The sequence below is a fragment of the Artemia sp. Qi Xiang Cuo genome, chromosome 14 (assembly GCF_049724085.1).
Source record: "Artemia sp. Qi Xiang Cuo chromosome 14, ASM4972408v1, whole genome shotgun sequence".
Taxonomy (NCBI): domain Eukaryota; kingdom Metazoa; phylum Arthropoda; class Branchiopoda; order Anostraca; family Artemiidae; genus Artemia; species Artemia sp. Qi Xiang Cuo.
The window spans coordinates 9295958-9315905 of record NC_142807.1 but is presented as its reverse complement, the minus strand read 5'-3'; the positions used below and the strand labels follow the sequence as shown (position 1 = coordinate 9315905).

General features: G+C 35.9%; 3 protein-coding genes across 3 annotated transcripts in view; 2 read left to right on the top strand and 1 right to left on the bottom strand.

Moving 5' to 3' along the window:
- LOC148944093 (uncharacterized) overlaps nucleotides 1-19948 on the top strand; it is a 394466-nt gene that overhangs the window by 44408 nt on the left and 330110 nt on the right. The window lies entirely within an intron of this gene.
- The window catches only part of LOC148944098 (uncharacterized), a 329735-nt gene that overhangs the window by 215290 nt on the left and 94497 nt on the right, over nucleotides 1-19948 (top strand). The window lies entirely within an intron of this gene.
- Nucleotides 1-19948, bottom strand: part of LOC148944099 (uncharacterized) — a 119506-nt gene that overhangs the window by 51055 nt on the left and 48503 nt on the right. Inside the window, exons 5-6 of the mRNA XM_089100553.1 lie at nucleotides 17818-18011; nucleotides 15788-15924 (exon numbers count right to left, since the gene is read on the bottom strand). Coding sequence (XP_088956679.1) covers nucleotides 15788-15924; nucleotides 17818-18011 — 331 coding nt within the window. The remainder of the gene's footprint in view (nucleotides 1-15787; nucleotides 15925-17817; nucleotides 18012-19948) is intronic.

Below are 19948 nucleotides of genomic sequence, written 5' to 3'. Positions count from 1 at the left end.
ATTGCATGAAGCTTTTACGTCGTGTTCCAAAGGCGTTTACACAATTTATTGACATATTAATCACGACAAGACAAAATGAAACTGTGGATTTGCTTTTAAACACACACTAGCTTAGAAATTTAATAGACTATGATTTTTTCATGAGAAAGATGTTGTTCAAGGGAGATTTACTCCTCTCTCTCTATCCCACTCAATGTTATGATCGTAGTTCAGTTTCATTTTCGCGGTGAGAGTGTCAAAACATGAAAAAATGTTCCATACATGTGTCTTAAGGTGATATTTATGGTATTTAAGTGTTGTAGTGGTAGTGGGAGAATACCTTTATTCTCCCTTTATAGGGGAGATAAACTATGGCCCTAAGGTAATTAAACTTTGGTAGCGTACCTTAGGCTATACTGGACTAATGAGGCGTACCAGCTGGGTATATTCGAGAGACTAATGTAGATTGTAGAGAGGTTGGCTATAACACAATACTTTTATTCAGTTAGTATATACTAATACAAGGTTTGATAATATATATATTCTACTGGGACTGGTTGTCCCAAGTATATCACAAGTCTCAGAAAACTACAATAATATATAATAAGATACATAGACACTTACAATAATCCGACAATATTCCGAGGTATTTCTAAATCAGTGGACCAGAGGTCAGTCCGGCATAAAGTTAGTATCAGTCTGCCCCTTCCCATAAAATGTATCTTTTATACATTTTATCATCCACACCTTAAAAAACCTTATCGGGGCCCACTAACATACATAGCTAGGAAGTGGTAATTTCTCAATTTCCCGTTTAGCAGAAACTTGACAGGATATGTTCCTTATCTTAATAAAAAGTGGTATTTCTAAACTTTTGTATTTGCGTCTTAATACTTTTACTAAATTCCAAATTGACTTAATTAGAAAGCTTCACCATACATCTCCAATAAGCATGTGTACACTTGGCAGTTGGTCATCATGTGAGAATAGCATAATGATTGATGTGTATGATGAAAATTGTAGATTGTACAACCCGTGTAAATTGCATAGAGGGTATGCCGTACAAAAGACTGTAATTCCTGTCTCGAAGGAGTGTGTGACTCTCATCCTAGAGGACACCCAGGTTCTAATTGCCACTAAGATAAATGTAATCTGTGGGAGAATACATATCCTGGTTTGATTGGTAAGAACCCTAAACGTGATTTTAGTTTATTGCTATGAGATAGGTATCGTCGTGGCTTTAGATTGTTTTGGGAGGAGGAGCCACGTCTTCGATTGAACTGTTGGAACAACAAAAGATTTTGGTTTCTACGTCATCGTTGTGAAAACAATGGCTACTATGATCATAAGTCTACTGATTTCCATTTTGCTGTTACGGAATGTGATTCACCACTTGAGGACACTGTATGTGACATTGCTTCAAATAGGCAAATGAAAACATGTGAATTTTTACAAAATGAATGAAAATAGAATCATTGACTATACAAAGAGATATGATAAAAGTGAAGTTACATTATACTGTAGAAAATGTGACCCTGACATTGTAATACATCAGGATCAGTATACAGTGAATTCAGATAATCTACCTTCATTGGTTGTTCTCGACCAATACCCATTCTTCGCAGAAGAAGAAATCTAAAGAGAAGAAAAGTCGTTTTTATCATGTATATCCATAATTTTTTATTGATAAACAATTTTAAATACAATTTTAAAACAATTTATGCGTAGGGAAGTAAAATATATTTTAAACACACTTGAAAGTATATTTTCGACTAGAAAGTCGTTCAATCAAGGAAAGTCAACGTAAATGCAGGGAAACCGATTGTAGGTATAGCCACGACATCTGAACATGAAAGAAGTGCATGAAAGCCACATGTCTTAGTCGTTAAATCCTGCACTCTCCTCTGATTTTGAAAAATAGTTTTCCCACTGTTCTCAATAAATTTGTTGATGTGTGGAGCGTAGAATTTATATGATAGGTCAAGAGAATAAAAAAATTCGATATTATTCGCTGTTTGAAAGATGCATAGCCAATGACCTGTCTTCAAAGTCGATGGACTCCTATTAACAATGATTAGGGTATTGTTAACACTTGGAATTTTTTCACTGAAGTCCGATGGTATGCAATAGGACTTGTACAGAGACATGTATATATCCATATTAAATACGCTGATTATTTGGTTTGTGTTCATGGTGCAAGGTCTAGTAGAAAACTACCGTCGGGTGTGATTTCCCAATAAGTTTCAATTTGACTCAGTGTTATCAATGTGATACTCTCAGTCAAAGCATCGGCAAATGTGCAATCTAAACGTGCATTCCCCGTTCGTAATATGCTCATATCCTGGGTACCAGACAGGTCCAAACAATTACACCATGATTTTTTGAAAACATTGAATCGGTTATTCCATTTTAAAATTGGTGTGAATCATGATCTAGGAATTCCATGGTCAACTCATACAGTGCTCTGTAGGATTTTTTAACAAATGATAGAGTGTACAGTAGAATTCCATTCACTTTGCGCACAAGGCTAGATAGACCAAAAAATCAAAATCATGGGGGGATACAGTCCAGGATCCAACGGCACTTGCACTCTTCAAAAAGGCCAAAGTGAGTTTCGATGGGATGTCTCCATTGATAAATGATGAATCGGTATAACTGCGAGAGCCAGTGGCAATGAGGCATTGACTGGTGATCGTATAGGGGACAAGAAGTTTAATATTGTTACCATTGTCTCTCAGCTTTTCCACTGACAATGCAACAGAGCTCATAACCTGTTGTTTTCGAACATGAAGAATTGCTGAAGTGATAATGACATTTGCAGCAGGTGCTGCAGCAAGTGTTTTTCTCAAAATAAAAGTCTATGGAGCTAGTTGTAACTTTACTTCAATCTTGACATTGGGGGGTAACCATTGTATCTCATGATTAGATTTTCGAACAAGATGATACTCCTGGGTCACTGCAGCAGTTAACTCACCATCAGTATCAACACCTGATCTATATTCATAGCCCAGTGCCTGTCCCCTCAACTCCTTATATGCCTTTAGAGTCGTCATCATAAATTGTATGTAGCTTGCATAGTTGGATAAATTATTGCTAGTGCTCACCAATTTACCCTTAATGAATACATTAATTTGTTTGAAAAAGTTGTGTAGGATACAGTTTTCATAGGGCAGACCATCGGCAGTAGATGGAGTTGTATTGTCTGACTTTTTCTTCACCGCAACATTTAAATCAATAAATGTTGATTACAAATCAATGAAATAGTCTTCATTGGAAAATATCTGAAAATGTATATTTCCTGAGAGGGGTTGTTGAGGATGAAATTATTCATAGTAGCCATATTTGACACTGACATCAACATTTTCAGCATTGAATAGATTCAATGAGGAGCTGATTGATGGATGCGATCCTTTACGGGGGAGATATGTCATCTTAATAGAAGAAATCCTTCTTTGATCTCACAATTTTTTTCTTCTTCTTCCTCTTATTGCTCTTCTTCCTTTTATTTCTCAAAGTCGTTGCTGATGTGTTTCGCTTCCCACCTGAGTAGAGACTAATGAGTGAATAATGACCACGCACCCATTTTAACCCCTGCACATTTTCCTGTGATTTTAATTGCTCACGAACGGCTCTTGCTGAGGATTTAGTATTTTCTTTAACATTCTCATTGAAATTTTTACCTGAACCCTAGTCCTGTAGTGTTGAGGCAGCAAAATTTGATGCAGCAGGTACAAGACATTTTCTGGCAAGGGGTAGTGCAGGATGAAATAGCCTAGCAAATCAGCATCCAAGACCATAGCCAAACATTGTAATACGCCCCTTGTAATAGTCCAATCCATGACCTATTTGACGAGGACTCAGAGCACCAACATAGCAGTCAATATCAGGACAGACAAATGGAATTCTTCTATTGTTCTTCTTAGGGAGTGGTGATGGGTCGAAAATGACATATAATCACAGCCAAAGCCTTTGATATTGCTAGAGGATCACCCAATTCACTTTTTAGTGTTAACTTACAGAGTTCATACTAGAACATACTGAGAATGCTTTATATTATAGTGATGAACATGTTCGTGGGTTGTTTTTCGCTCAAGAACACCTAGGAGGGGACATTTGAATCACCAACTCTTGATGTTTCCACAAAGGACGCATAAAGAAATATACAAGAGTCCGAGGCAAAGCCAGGTGGGTAGTCTGCAAAAATAACATGATTCATCCCCCTAACACTCCCAGCGTTTTTACCACTGATTATATTGTGTTTAAAACCTTAACATCTCCTAGATTATCATTGAGAATAACCTTTTCATTGGCAATGGGGTAAGCTAATGAAGATCTTGCCCTCTTCCTTTGAATAGTTGAATTGAATGGCTTCTTTTTTACGAGCGAAAATAATTTTATTGGTAGCTCTACTCAAACCTCTCACACAAGTGAGCTTTTCATATGTCTCTATAATATATATATATTGAAATGAATTTATCTTATCAATTGTTCCTTAATCACTAACGAGTGGCATATTATCATGTTGATTGTTAACGAGTGAACAATCGTAGGGTCTAATTTTTATGTCATATACGTGATCTTTTCTCAGGATATCATAGGTTTTTTTTGGAGAATACAGTTGACAAGAGCCACTTAATACACACCATCGAATTTGATGGTGGGGGAAAATTTTGTCCTAAAATCTCAGGTTCTAAACGAATATCAGCAGCTAGGATCAAAGGTATCAGACATAAATGGTGTGTAGAATTTATAGGAAATTGTTAATGTCTTCAGCAGCGACTAAAGAATAAAAACCATGGTTGTGCTCTAGCCAACAAACAAGCATCTGATTCTTGGCCCGGTGACTACAAGTCTTTAATATCTTTTTAGTTTAATAGATTTACATAGTGTTTCTACCTTTTTGTGGTTCATAGTCATAAAAGCCGTCAGGAATCTCTTCATCTTTGGTGTCTCGTAGACGATAAGGTATGGGTTTGGTGTCTAGGATTTTTGCCACTTTAAAAAGTTCAGTGGACCACAAGTAATTGCCCTTTTCAAAAACATTAGTTGTTCTTTTAATTCGAATAGTATCACTAACATTGAATTTTTTCTTCGCAGTCGTTTCATTAGAATATTTTTTAAGAAAAATATAAAATTTGTCTTGATCAGAACGATGAACTCCCGGTGGGATTGAGTTGGAGAATGATCTATGGGGTCCTTGATTATAAATCAACAAGATTTTATCTAAATCATTAATAAAAGCATGTGTATTTTTCAATGTACAATATCTTGAAATTAAAAGTCGAATAGTTCTTATCAATCGTTCGGCCAATGCAGCCTTTATAGGACTATGACTATTATAGAGTGTTATATTACATTTCATTAGTACTTTTTCGAAATGTGGTTTAACAAATTCACTACCCCGAACTGTTTGAATTTTTTTATATGAATCTTGTTCGAGAATACTTTTTATAGCCTGAGCAACTTGAACACCTCACTTTGTCCGCAATGGAATGGCATACGCATAGCGACTAAAACACTGATTGTAAGTAGTATGTACTTGTACGGTGTATTGTGACGCCGTTGAATCTAATCTAGAGTTAAGAGATCTGCTTGCATTATATGCAATGGGAAAAAGGCTTTATTTTTTCTATAATGATTAGAATGAAGCCTATGATTTCTATGCAGAGTGTAACTTGATTCATTTCGTAGATAGTTTTGTACACTTTTAGTGTCAACACCAGTGACTTTGGCAAGATTGGGGGGGGGGGGGACTTAAGCTTCCCACTTCGCTAATATTTTCATAAGCGCCTTTCAGAACTTCAACCATTTTGAACGTAAACATGTAGTATAACGTCCACTACCCTTTTGGATACTAGTGGGTGATGGTGGTGGTGACGTTGAGTTGATACGTCTTCGCTATTGTCTGGCTATCAGCGGTGTGCTCCTCCTCATTGTCAAATCAATGTTTCCACTAGGTGTGTTAGTATTTTCCAAGATTGATTTAAAATTTTCTTCTTCTTCTTCATGCTTTAATGTTGCCTACGATGAAGAAAGAGCATGTTAATTTATTGTTTTTAGAATTTGTCAATTGCTGATAAGGCTTTTGGGGAAGTTTAATGTATTCAGAAAGTTTTACAGATGACTGTCAAATGATAATAGTCATTTACGATTTGTAACCATATCATAGATTAAATCAAGTAGATTATAGCTCTTGCCTTGAATTATAATTCATTTCCCATTGCTATCAACTTGAATATGATCTTCACCACTTTCCATGAGATATGTTATGAGTCGTTTACTTTGTTCACGATATGAGTGCGGAATTAGATTTCCAATGTTCGACACTATTGAATCCAATTACTCCGTCTTTAATTGTGTTCCAGCAGCAGCAGAAGTAGAATCCCGAGGAGATGTTTCTTTTTAGCGATCAATGACACTCACATTGCCACTGGTTCTTTCACGATAGGGCTTATGTTTGTCCAATCGGCGAAGTGCATCTTGAAGTAAAAGTAGTTTTTTATCATCCTCAGTATTCTCATTGTCATTGAATTTACTCAGATTGTCCTCAAAGTGTTCCACGGGGGAAAGAGTGAGTTCTATTGGAGTCAATTTATAGGGTTTAGCCATCTATAGAAAACTGTTTACAAGTCCTGCAATTATTGGCAGTAAAAGTGTAAAAAACCTACCGCCCAGCTGAAGAAGACGTTTCCTTTTAAACATTTTTGCTGTCTTTTTACAGGCCAATTCACGTAATAGAACGATGTTGCCTTGCCTGTTGCTTAACTGCTTCTGGCAGTTGAGCATTGCCCTCTGTTAAATTTAAACAAAGTTCAAATACTAGATTGATGAAATCGTTGTCATTAACATGTTTCAGTATGGCTTTCCTAAGTGGGGGTTTTGAAGTGCTTAGAACGGAAAATAAATGTCTATTTTCATGTAGCTTCTTCAGTGTCATGATGGCAACTACTAGTATTTTTTATTGTTCATGGGGAGATATACTGTAATTTCAGTGTCAAAAATATCTGTGACTACACGTAAATCCTCGGGTGTATTTTCATTAAGATCCAATAGGATGTAGCCGTAGGGTTTATTAGTTGTCTGATTGTGCGCTGAAAGTAAAAGTTTAGGGGCGCCGGGATATATTTGTTTATTGAGGGTTATTAGCGAGCTAGAGTCACAAACAACTCTGTAGATGATATAGTAGGTATAGTTGAAAGCAAGTGTTTGCATACACTTGCTCTAATGAAAGAGATTGTGTAGAACTAGAGTAATGGAAATCTGTTCATGATGTGAGCGAACAGTAGACAATTTTAGTATTTCCTGGGACCATTGTTAATCAGCCAAGAGTTTGGTTCAATAATGTCGAAAACATCAAATCCCTGTATGAACTGTATCTGCACTGATGTAGCAATAGCTTTTATTTTATTGTATGACTCCTGCCAAATACTGTAGCAGTTGTAGATTTTTTCAGCTTTTCCATAAACATTTTATTACAATTTTTAATTATTTTAGTTAAGAGTATGGTTTTGCTGGACATTGATGGACAACAGAGAAAGGATCTGAATTGCGTTTTAAATTGATACATATTGCTGTTCCCTTTAACAGCTAACCTACAACTAACTGTAGACTATAGATGTCTAATGACTAAATAATTTCCCTATTACTACTCCGTTCAAGAATCATAAGAAGAACAAAATCAATAAAAAATCATATTTTCTTTTATTATTATTATCATAAAAGTAGCAGCACTTTACAAATAATGCAATTAGAAAATTGGCACTTTAAACAAAAAAAAAACATAAGATTTTTTATTTATTTATTTATAAGAAAAACATAAACAAAATTTATTAGAAATAGGCACTAGGAAAAAGCACTTTATATTTAATAAATACAATTTTCTTATTTATTTATAATAAAATATTACAACATTTATTTTAAATAGGAACTAGGAAAATTTTTTATTAAACAATACACTTAAAATAATATCACATTTTTTTTACAACAACATTTTGAATTCTAAATGGAGTCCCCCGGGAGCGGCCACTGCGGTGGCCGAAGGCCGAGGTGGCCGTTGAGGCGTTCGAGAAGCGCGGTGGGCCCGCTGCGGCGGGCCGGGGCCGGGCCGAGAACATTAAATAACTCTGTATTCTGAAAATTATGAAGAAGAAGAAGTAACTCTGCCTTGCACAGATTTTGAAAATTTATTGATTTTGATAAAAAGAAAAAAATCCCAAAAACACCCAGCACCCACCTTGTACTATTAGAGAATTTAAGTAGTTTTTCCAGACCGAGTTGTTTTCTATAATGTGCACATTCAACTCGGTCTGAAATTACATAATGATCGTGTGGTATTACCTTCACATCGTCCACGAGTACATAAACTTTGTCTGATATGGCCGACATGGCGTTTTTCTTAACTCTAACTGGGTAGTTTTAAATTGTAAAGAGCAATTCGCCATGACTTTCACTCTTGGGATTAAACTACATTCCAGACAGTTTTTATAGACACTCATATTGAAATTATTTTTTACAAAGTGTCTAAGCACCCCCTTGCCAACTTGTTTAATTTCCTTGTTTTTTGCTTCCACACAGTATAACTTTGGCCCAGAAACAAACCACTGGATATCAGATCGCTTACGGTTACACATTTTAGCATTAACAATTGATTTTGGGAGTGGCGTTTCACTAGCTCTTGATAGAGGGATTCATTCCAGTCGGTGCAGTCCATTCGTGAGCTAATGTATTCTCCATTTTCCAAATCATTCAACAAATTTGGAGTTTTAACTTTATACAGGAGTGCATCAGTGTCTCCATAATACACTTGAACTTGTCCCTCAATCGGCCACTGTACCTTGCATACATTATAATAAAATTAAAACATGAGTTTTTTTATATTTCCCTTATTGCACTCCCACCTGCAATATTTTTATATAAGATAATGTTTCTTTTCTTGTAATGTAGGAGCACCATATCAGAGTCTATGACAGTGAACGATGTGAAGTTTGGATCAGCAACGATTCGAGCACAATCATTGGGATTGGTTACAATGTCACATCGAGTTCAGTTTCGTATGTTTTCGCACATTTTACCGAATGTTGAATTCAAAATGAGTTTATAGATTTCCTTCTAACCTTCGTTTTTGATGGTGAACATTTGAAAAGAACATTTGAACACTGAAAAGGGTGTCAATAAACGTTTTCATATAGGGCTTTTGGTCAAATTGGAGGGTTCTATGAATCTTTGTGACTTTGAAACCATTGGACCCGATCCATCTCAATAGCACGTGATGAACAACGATATTCTGTTTCGGGTTGAGGTCGGCAATAAGTTTTTGCTTTGAAGGCACCCAGTGCATACTCCCATCTTCTACTAAAGAAAATTGTAGGGACTCAGGGAGTCACTACCCACCGGCTTATTTATGCACGGGAAAACAAAATCTTTTACCGAGTCATGGATTTCCATGGGTATATCACTGTCAATTTCAAAAAACAATTCCTGGGCCCCATTCTCCTCAACGGTCGAAATGCTGGGGAAATTTGAAGCACATGGATCGTTAAGCCATTTGTAATTCCCACACGGCAAACAGTAGTGAGACATTGCCGCGGGTGAAGGGAATTCATATCCAAAAAAAGCTGCGTCTGACTCTTCATCGGTGTGCTGTCCGGTCGGATCAGTTTTCATAATCAGTTTCCCTGTGAAAAACATATCCACCTCGCACTGATCTCTCTACAAACAGGTGCTGATCCACTTCGGCGGTCAGACCTATTTCTTCTTTACTAATTTTAAGAATCAAGTCCATCACCAGATGAGGAGTGGAAAAATAGTACCCTAAACCCAACCAAAATTCCCCATAGATTTTATCCGTGTTTTTGCACACAGTGTCCAGAAGGGTCAGTACATCACTGGCCAAGTATAGTTTAGAGTAATCCCACCAATTTTTACACCCTCCCTTTGCCTAATCTCTCTGGGCGAAATCATAGTCGCCAGTGGTGCACTGACTGTCCGTAAGAGAATTTAAAATGCTTTAATAGGCGGTAATGACAACTCATCTAGCCTCGAGGCAGAGATGTAGTAATCATATGCATATATGCCCTTACACCTTAATAAATCATATATTTCATCATCGGGGAAGTGATGTTTCGGAGGGAAAACTATCAAAATTGTCGCTTTTCTGTACCTGAATCAATTGACTTCAATTGAAAAAGTACTTGGGGAAAAAACTGAAAGAGTCTAAAACACGGATTTTATTCAGGCACGTGTTACCCTTATCAACTGTTTTCCACATGAGTTCTAGCAGCAGTAGCTTCTCCGATGATTTGAGTATGATATTATATGAAAAAGAACCATCTATCCATGCGTTATCTACAAAGCCCGTCTTGGCAATGCGGGCCAACGCTGGTAAAAATAACTTTCAATCGTAATTGGAATTGTGCATAAAAACTGGCACGAAATATTGCTGTCTAAAGTTGACATTGCACAATTAATGTCCAACCCCTCTGAAGTTACTCCCTCAAGATGTAATTTTCTCCCATAAATGGTCATGGTTGATCACTTTCCTCCCTCCCCCATTCCCAATACCATCATCAAATTCTCCCTTGCAAACCCAACGAATTTTACTATTTTCAATAGACAATCTGTCATCTGGTGATAGGAGCATAGGATAGTTTATGTAGCGTCGGCGAGAAATTGCACCATTCGCTGTTTTCATTAGACTGGTCAATGCCGAGCGCATGAAGTCTTAACCCCCCAGCGACTCAACTAGATCCAACACTTGCATGGTGTTACTGGAATCTCTTTGTGCTTGAGCGTAAGAGACCCCTATGGCTTCATTTATTTCAACACGATTTGGATTTGACGATTCATACACGTCTGTGAGTCTCGCTGCGCAGTCTAAAGCGATCTTTTTGCTCTGCAGGAGCATGTTCTGAAAATTCTTAAAACGTAATATCACCCTATCTCCACTAACCGTTTCCACAGCCAGGTATCCATGTCGTTTACAGTGTTTCATGTGATGCTTTATTTTTAAATTAGTCCAAAATTGGGACAAGCATGTTGGGCAATAATAACGTACAACCCCAAATTTTTTACCCTCACTTAAAATACTACTAATATCTGTCATTGGATCGATATGTCCTATTGAATCAGGCTCTGAGGGATGTGTGTATAGAAGCCAAACCAATGCTTCACTGACTCAATGGACGGAGCCCTGACTGGAAATAATACCCCCTTTTTATTAGAACTATGACCCTCTTAAAATTCTGTTTCATGCTGTAGCACCATAACACCAATCTTTAAATGTGCCTTAGCCCGCTCAAAAATATCTATCCCTCTTAATGTTACGGGAAAATGACCATTTAAACAATTAAAATCTACCTTAGGAAACTTTGAGACATCTCCATTAGCTGCTAATTCATCCAACTTTTTCTTAGCTGCATCCTTCAATAGGGGTCTACAGGTGGCAATTAAAAATGCATATTTGAAACATTGTAGCCTCGCATCAAAAAAGATGTATTCCTCGTTGTATTCCTTTACAACCCTCTAAATCTGCATGATATTTTAAAACTATAGAACCCGGCCCCGCTCCCCCAGCCCCACCTCTTAAATTAAAATATTTTTAAATCTACAAATATTAACGCTTAAATTCTCAAAAAATAAAACAACTGACCCACTACCCCCCTCATTATAATTATCTAGTTTAGTTACGATGCTACTTACACAATCTAAAAAACTCCTCATAATTATTCAAATGTGGGCGAATTGCTAACATCTCTATAGGCAAGTATTTTGAATAGAGTTCGCTCGCATTTTCATTAAAAAAAATATTTTTAGTGCTATTGATGCCTTTAAACTGTCCCTCCCTCCCCACACCCGCATCTGTTGTTCAAGAAGGGCTCAAATCTTTTTAACATAGGAATGAGTTTTAGCCAGGGGGTCTGTTATTATATCCCGTGACGATAAGGAATTAAAGAGGTCAACGAAACTCGTGCTGTATACATTAGTATGGTACAACGCAGAGTTAGATAGGAAAAAATCTGTTAGTATTAATGCTGGTGGGGGTATTGTTTCACTACTCTCATCAACCTCAAAAGTGGTGGGGGGGTATATAACATCTTCAAAAGTACAACCACCACCAGTCCGTTCAATTGCATTGGTTGAGCGTGGGGTGAAATCACCCAATTCACTGAGTTTACCTTCCACGGTATTTGGGGATAGTTGATCTAGCAAGCTGGTGTTGTCTTGTGATGGACTTTCTTTATGACTACTAACATGGGGACCCAGTTTAGATACACTTGTGGTATTATCCCCCAAATATTCGTTTATAAACATATTTGTCCATTCCGAGTCCTCAGTCATATCTATATCACAGCTTAAATCGTCTAGATTCGCTAATTCCCCAAAACAATCGTTTAAAAAGCTCCTTCGCCATTCCATGTTATCAACAAATAAAGCATCATATCTAAAATCCCTTGGTGGTGTAAGGATTACTGAAGGCTCATTGTAAATAAGTGGTTCTTGAGTTGATGTCGATGGAGGCGATAATTCATTGATTTTAATCTATAAAAAATGGGGTTTATTCCACTTTTGCAATGTCCACTATTTTATAAAGTCAAAAACTATACCAATTTTTCGCACCGTCAAAACTTACTTTTCTCCTAGCATTATATTGGCTAAATAACTTTTCACTTCAGTCATATAAAGTACCTGCAGACAACTTAACCAATTTTATATTTCGCCTTTTTACGATATTAATTTCACTAAAATAATAGAGCAGAAAAAAGCGCAGTTCATATTTAGTAGTTGGTGATTATACAAGAAGTGAAGTTTGGCTAATGTCAATGGAATGAAAGAAAGTATGATGAAAATATCTATCACGGAGTTAGAAATACCTCACTAAGAAGCGATAACCTATTTTTTCGTAAAACATTTCAATGCGCTTCTATTCACAAGTTTACCGGCTACTAAATAAATACCAAAAGTCATGTAATGTATCAAAGTTAAAACACTGTCTGATTAATGTTTTTTGCGCCATCCTTCTCTTCTCTTTCAACAATTATCCCATGAGTTAATGCACCCACACATTCAGCTAGCTAATTTAAAATTATTAATGGAGCAAAATAGGAATATGTAAAGTAAGTAAACCAAATAACACGGCATTCGTTTCATTGAGTTTGCTTAGTTAATATTTTCAATGAAATATGCATAGATTTCACGGCAAGTGCCTTAGATCAGGTATTGCAGCATAGTGTATTATTTACATGTCAATTAGAATGATAACAATCTCGAAAGAGTCTATTGGTCACAATCATAGAAGGAAATGATTTACGAAATTATCAAAATAATATTTTCAGAATATCTACCCCTTCTTGTCTCGTAATTGTAAAACTAGGGCTTTGATGATAGTTTTTAAAAAACCCTGCGAATGAAAAATATCTTTTTTTAACTCAAGTTAATTCCGTCGAGAAATATCTGTTTCTTTTACAAAAATGTACAATCAGAAGCGGGTATTTGCATGCAAAGCATATGACCGCTAGAGGGCTCCCGTCTCTGATTTGGCCCAGGCACGAAGAGATAAATCACTTTCTGGTGAATTAAATGCTAAACAGATAATCAAATTGATTAAAAAAGGGGATTTGCAATGCGAAATTGGAAGTGACTTATAAACTTAAATATAAAATATAGGGGGCATTATGGATTTTTATTTATGTAAAATGGTAAAAGGTTTTTGTTTTTTGCACAGTCAACGCATCTTTCCTACCCACACACACACAATTATACAAAACTACCCGATAAATGCACTTACGTCAGATATGGCAGATAACTTATCAGAAATGACCTGTTTATCAGTTGACGGGGCGTACACTATCACAATTCCCTTAGCCATATTCAGTGATCTGATTTGAGCTATACCAGTGGCGTCAGTCCTGGGATCGAGCTTCGGTCGCCTTTGGTCTTGACATTCAGCACCGGTTTTCTTGAATAAAATTTAATTTTTAGTTCTTTCCTCAGATAACTTATAGGCATATATGCTTAAAATAAAAAAAAAATCGACTATTAGGTTCGTATGATATTTATTCAGAATTTTAATGGAGGATAACGTTCCCCTCCCCAAAACCAAAGATCCCGCCAACACATTAACGATATTGTATATATTTAAAGGAGAGGCATTGTTCAATTTTAGTCTTAAAATGAGATATTTCTGCATTGTACTTAAGATACGTTGTAGAGCAAATAGCCTGACGGGTGTCATAAAACACATTTTAAATACGACACATAAAGAAAAAAAAACATAATTTTCACTATTAGCTGCGTTCGATATTTATTCAGAATTTAAATGGGGGATAACGTCCCCCTCCCCAAAACCAAAGATCAAGCCAACACATTAACGATATTGTATATATTTAAAGGAGAGGCATTGTTCAATTTTAGTCTTAAAATGAGATATTTCTGCATTGTACTTAAGAAACGTTGTAGAGCAAAAAGGCCTGTATCTATTCGGGTGTCATAAAACATTTTAAATGCGATACATAAAGAAAAAAACAAAATAATTTGACTATTAGCTTCGTTTGATATTTATTCAGAATTTTAATTGGGGATAGCGTTCCCCCTCCACAAACCCAAAGCTCACGCCAACACATTAAAACACATACACTAAGTTGTTAGATCAAATAGATCTCTCGATATGTACCTCCAATTATAATCCCAAGAAGACCTAATGGCTTTTACATATCAGAATGGATTAAAAGGGGAGGGTTAGCATTAAGTAATTACAGGAGTGTGCTTTCTTTGTGAAACCCAGATGAAAGATAGTTAATATGCAACTACAGGAAAAAAAAGTATCGAATAAAAAGAATAATTTATATCCATTTACCAGGATTCTTTAAGAATTCTCCATCGGAAAACGAATAAGTTTAAACAATAAAAGGTTATTTTTTTCAAGTTGTTTTTTCAACTGATCTAGAATAACTAATTGCAACTTAATTTATACTGGAAAAACATGATTATAAGGCCTCCGGGCCAAAACTAGTATTTTTGCAAAGAGACCACCTTTGAATAAGCAATATGACGATCTATATTTTTGGCTATTGAACCTAGAAAAACATGTCTGTCAAATCTTGTACCTTCTGTATCAATAGATGCCTGTCCGTGGTATATTACGCAATCTAGTTTCGTATCTATTATTGTCTTATGGAGTACCGTTAGTAGAAACATATCTGATTGACTCAGAAAATGGGTGTTGCCTCAGAAACCAGTCCGGTCGCTTTATACGGTCTCGTCCCTGAATATCTAGTTCCAAATATAACATGCTTGGTCACTTTATAGGTCCATAATATGGAGGGTTTGGTCGTATTATGGAATCTCGTCCCGGATATATAGATGCATTACTACTTTATATATATATATATATATATATATATATATATATATATATATATATATATATATATATATATATATATATATATATTGGGGTGTTTTAGCGCTTAAAAGTGACAGTCTAAATAATGTATTGAATGACACAAGTGTCTGCTTATGGTTGTGGTTTTTGATATGCATAAAGACCCTTTTTATATATATCTGTGGACTTAAATATTTTGGCTTGCAAAATGGTATATAGTTTGTAAGCACCATTGGATGAACTAGCCCACTAGTAAAGAACGAAAGTAAAGCTTACAGCTGATCACGGCTCTTAGATATAGAGCGAAATAAACATCCAAAAATTGTTTCTATTTTCTTAAAAGAACTCCTCGATTCTTACCTTTTGTAACTTGTATTATGGAAAGGTAGTGTAGTCAAAATGAAAAAAAAAGATTAAAGTTCTGAATACCTTCTCCAATCATTTTGACATGCATATGATCATCAGCCAATCGGCCTACCATACTGTTAACAGCCAATAGGCCAGCAGCTGCCAATATACCGACTTGTCGCATTCCCCCTCCCAGAGACTTTCTCAGCCGTAAAGCTCTAAAAAAAGATAAACAAAATATATGTCGTCGCTTTTCCAATCAAGTTTGTTTTGTATCCGATATCATTAAGCTTCAGAAAAAATTACCAAAAATCCTTTGTTATGCTGTTCTCTAAATGAGACTCAGGAGGACAATGCATGCTAAATAAAGCTTTGATCCCCTTTAATCTTTATGACCCCTGTCATCCTTCCTTTGCGAAGAGCTTAGCGAACGGTTTCTGGTAATTATTTTAGAAGCATGAACATGTCAGATACGACCAATAGGTATTGGCTGGGATTACATCTACAATTTGTCAATGAACAATTATAGTGGTAATAAATTAAAGTACTTTGAATATGCTTAAGGCTGGAACATCGTCCATGCCGTGCCAGAGTCATATTCGAAATGTTTAAGTTTCAGAAACAATTGCCAAAACTGACTGTTAAGCCGCTCTCCAAGGGAGGGTCAGGGCTGCAATGTATGTTAAATCATACTTTAATACTCACAATATTCATTACCCTAGTCATGCTCTCTTTGTGAAGAGCTTACCAAACCGTTCTTGGTTATCATCTTAAAAGTGTGAAAACGTCAGATACGACCAATGGACATTGTTGGAATGATATAAGTCATAGATTTAGAGGTAAAACATACAAAAAGTACAATGATCATAAAAAAGAAAAAAGCGTGGGACAGATGGCTAAGAGAATTTCCAGAAGGCTTAAACAAATTGTGCTTATTAGTATTTATAAACTTGAAATAAAATTTGATTTTTTGGTGAAGATGCTATCATCCAAAAAACCTTTAAAAAAATAAATATTTCTGTTGCTTTGATGATTCACTATGGGATTCACAGTGGAAAACAGGGAAGGCTCAGCGCACTGCAAAGGTACCCCTTTCATAGAATGCTGAGGAATTATATATGTAGTTTGGTCTACCCTGTCTGGTCTCACAGCTTGGGAGTCGAGTTAAAACTTTCAGGCATATTTTCATTCTTTATGGACGGAGGAGGAATCCGAATTTTGAATCGGTGGGAAGGGGCCAAATATATTTTCTCTGGTCCTATTGGCAGATTATACACTATTTGGTTTATATATATATATATATATATATATATATATATATATATATATATATATATATATATATATATATATATATATATATATATATATATATATATATATATATATATATATATATATATATATATGATATATATGTGGGCCTGCTCAACAAGTGTGAGAAATTTAGAAAAGACCAAAACTGGTACTACGGTGGATAAAAAGAAAAACAGCCACCAACGCTATCAAACGTTCGGTGTTTCTTGACTGTTTTTGTTCAAGCTTCGTCATTCTATTATTTTCAGAAACTGAAATCAGACCCTTACAACAGCGCTGATTTTGCCAATTGCACTAACTTTACCTCATTAATACACAGAACATAGACCAAGAAACACCATACGATTGATGGTGTTGGGGATTATTTTGTCAACACCAGGGCCAGTTTTCTCCCTTTCAATTTACCTATATTCTTCTTGCTAGTCACCTGGCATGCTCTCTGGCCACCATATTGTATAATTATTGAATATATTTTGCACTAAGAATTTTTTAGTCTAAAAAAGTAGACATATAACAGGCGGTCAATAAAAGAGTTTTAAAACCAAATTGGTTTTCAAACGTCCTGTGTGAACTTTTTTGCCAGACATAAGACCGTTTAATTCCGATTATATTAAAATCCAGAAGTTGAATGCCACCTGATTGGCTACCTGTGTAAAACTTTAAGCTATTGAGCCCTAAGATTTTCCAAAGGTAGTCACTCAGTTTCTATGTCGTTATCAAAGCAGACCATATGAATTCTGGAGGCATTTGTATAAATTTAGTAAGTTGGTGTTTGAATCGAAAGATGAGCATACCTTTGAATAAAAGTTTTTGAACCAGCTAAAACAGATCCAACAGGAGCACCAAGTCCTTTACTTAAACACATGCTGACCGACGCGCACCCCCGCAATAGTCTAGATGCGGGCACTTTTAGGTGAACTGCAGCATTCATCAAACGAGCCCCATCAACATGCACTGGAATGTTTCTTTGGGTAGAGACGGCAACAACCTAAAGAGACGGTGTAGTATATAGTTTATGGAAGTACATAGTTTACAATACTTTCGTTTTGTAGAAGAAAAAATAAGTCCCACTCCCTCCCCCTAAAATAATATGGCGAAAACTAAATGTATACGAGAGAGAAAGGGAAATTTATTCCAAAATAATAATAATAACAATAATAATAATAAAATGCAACATCAGATTCATGGCCAGCCTCAGAAGCAAAAACCTTTCCCGAGGGAGTGGTAAGCTACATACACTGCAATAACAAAACACAGTAACCAAACACGGGACAATTCCCCTTCAGCACTACAAACCATACACGATAAGGATCACTATAATATACAGATCAGAAACAAATAAGCCGAAAGTTCTAATGTGTACAGTATTTCAGGTTACAAAAAAAACTACCCAAAACAGAAAAGTAAACTTGTGGTTAACAGTAAATATATAAAGGAAATTAACATGAATAAACCTAATATTATTGTAATAAATTAATATATCATTTTGTAAATAAACTAAAACAGAAGTTTGGTGACAAACAGGCATGTACCTAGAATTTTCTTAGGAAGTAGGAGGCCGATAATTACAAAACTTTGAGGGGGACACTGATAAAAATAAATTTTGTTGAAAATTAGAGTAAGAAGTATCCAGAAACTCAAGAAATTTGGTAATTCGGCTGGGGGGGGGGGAAGGCTCCTCCCCAGTTTACGTCCTTGTCGACAAGGTTTTCACAATTTGTGAATGTCGAATAGTTTGCAAGATACAACTTGGGCAGAAGTCTTGAGTATGTGACAATGCTACGAAATCGTGAAATACAAAAGAAAATCTTGTCAGACAAAATCCAAATGGCTAGTTGATGAATGGTAGTCTTTCCAATCTAAGAGGGTCCAGCAAAACACACCATAAAAAGGGTAATTTATAAAAATAATATTAACTTATCCAGATAAAAACGTTATCTAGACGACGTGAAATGTTGCAACAACCCTCTGTCGGCCTCATCAACAAGAGTGTTGCAGGTTCACCCCTTTGGTCAGGAATCGAAGGAAGGGACGTAAAATATTATACTGACTTTGAAGCCAGTTGAAAATGGATATACGTAATGTATTCTTGAAAGTAATGGAAACAGGACAAGGGATTTGTAGTCAGTAATATATAGTAAGATATCTATGGCATCAATTCTTAAAACCCATCAGTTGTCACTAGAGGGCTTACGGTAGTACCCACTCAAAAATTACCCTCTGAGGCCGAACCTAGCTGGGACACCAAAATAAAGGTAAACTAATTTGAACAAATTTTTAATGTATCATCTTCGAATATGACCACCCTCTAACAGCCTAGATTAGCTTGCACATCCCTTTCCAAAGCGTATATGTTTTGTATCATCAAATGCATCAGAAGCCAATAATAAGTACACCCCCTTGCAAAAGATGCCAGCCTGTTAGGGCTGAAGATAACCGCGGTATAAGAAGGAATGGCCCTATCCTTTATAATCGTTGGCATAGTTACAAACTAAAACTTGCAATATTCTCTTATAGAACCTATTTAATACTATGTACGCTATCTATCAGTAACTTTTTAGAATCATATTGCTGTGGCTGCTCTTTATTATAATAATTGTGAAATTGTATCATTGTGTTGTACCTTCATTGGTAAATGCAGGGGTTCCGCAGGGAGACAGATTCTCGTACCATCAAATGTATAAGAACAAAAGGAAATATCGACAAACTATTTATCTTAGTCTAAAATTCTTAGGTAAATTAACTAGAAAACGCTGCAAGTCCCTCATCGACAAAGATGACCACGATCTAGCAGTCGAGTTTCATATTCAAATCTCTAGATCCCACTGGTTAAAACGAGATTAACACTGTGCGAAAAATATAGAGAAAACTTATTTTAAATTTAAACACATGAAATTTTGACCTGCATAATAATTTCAAAACAAG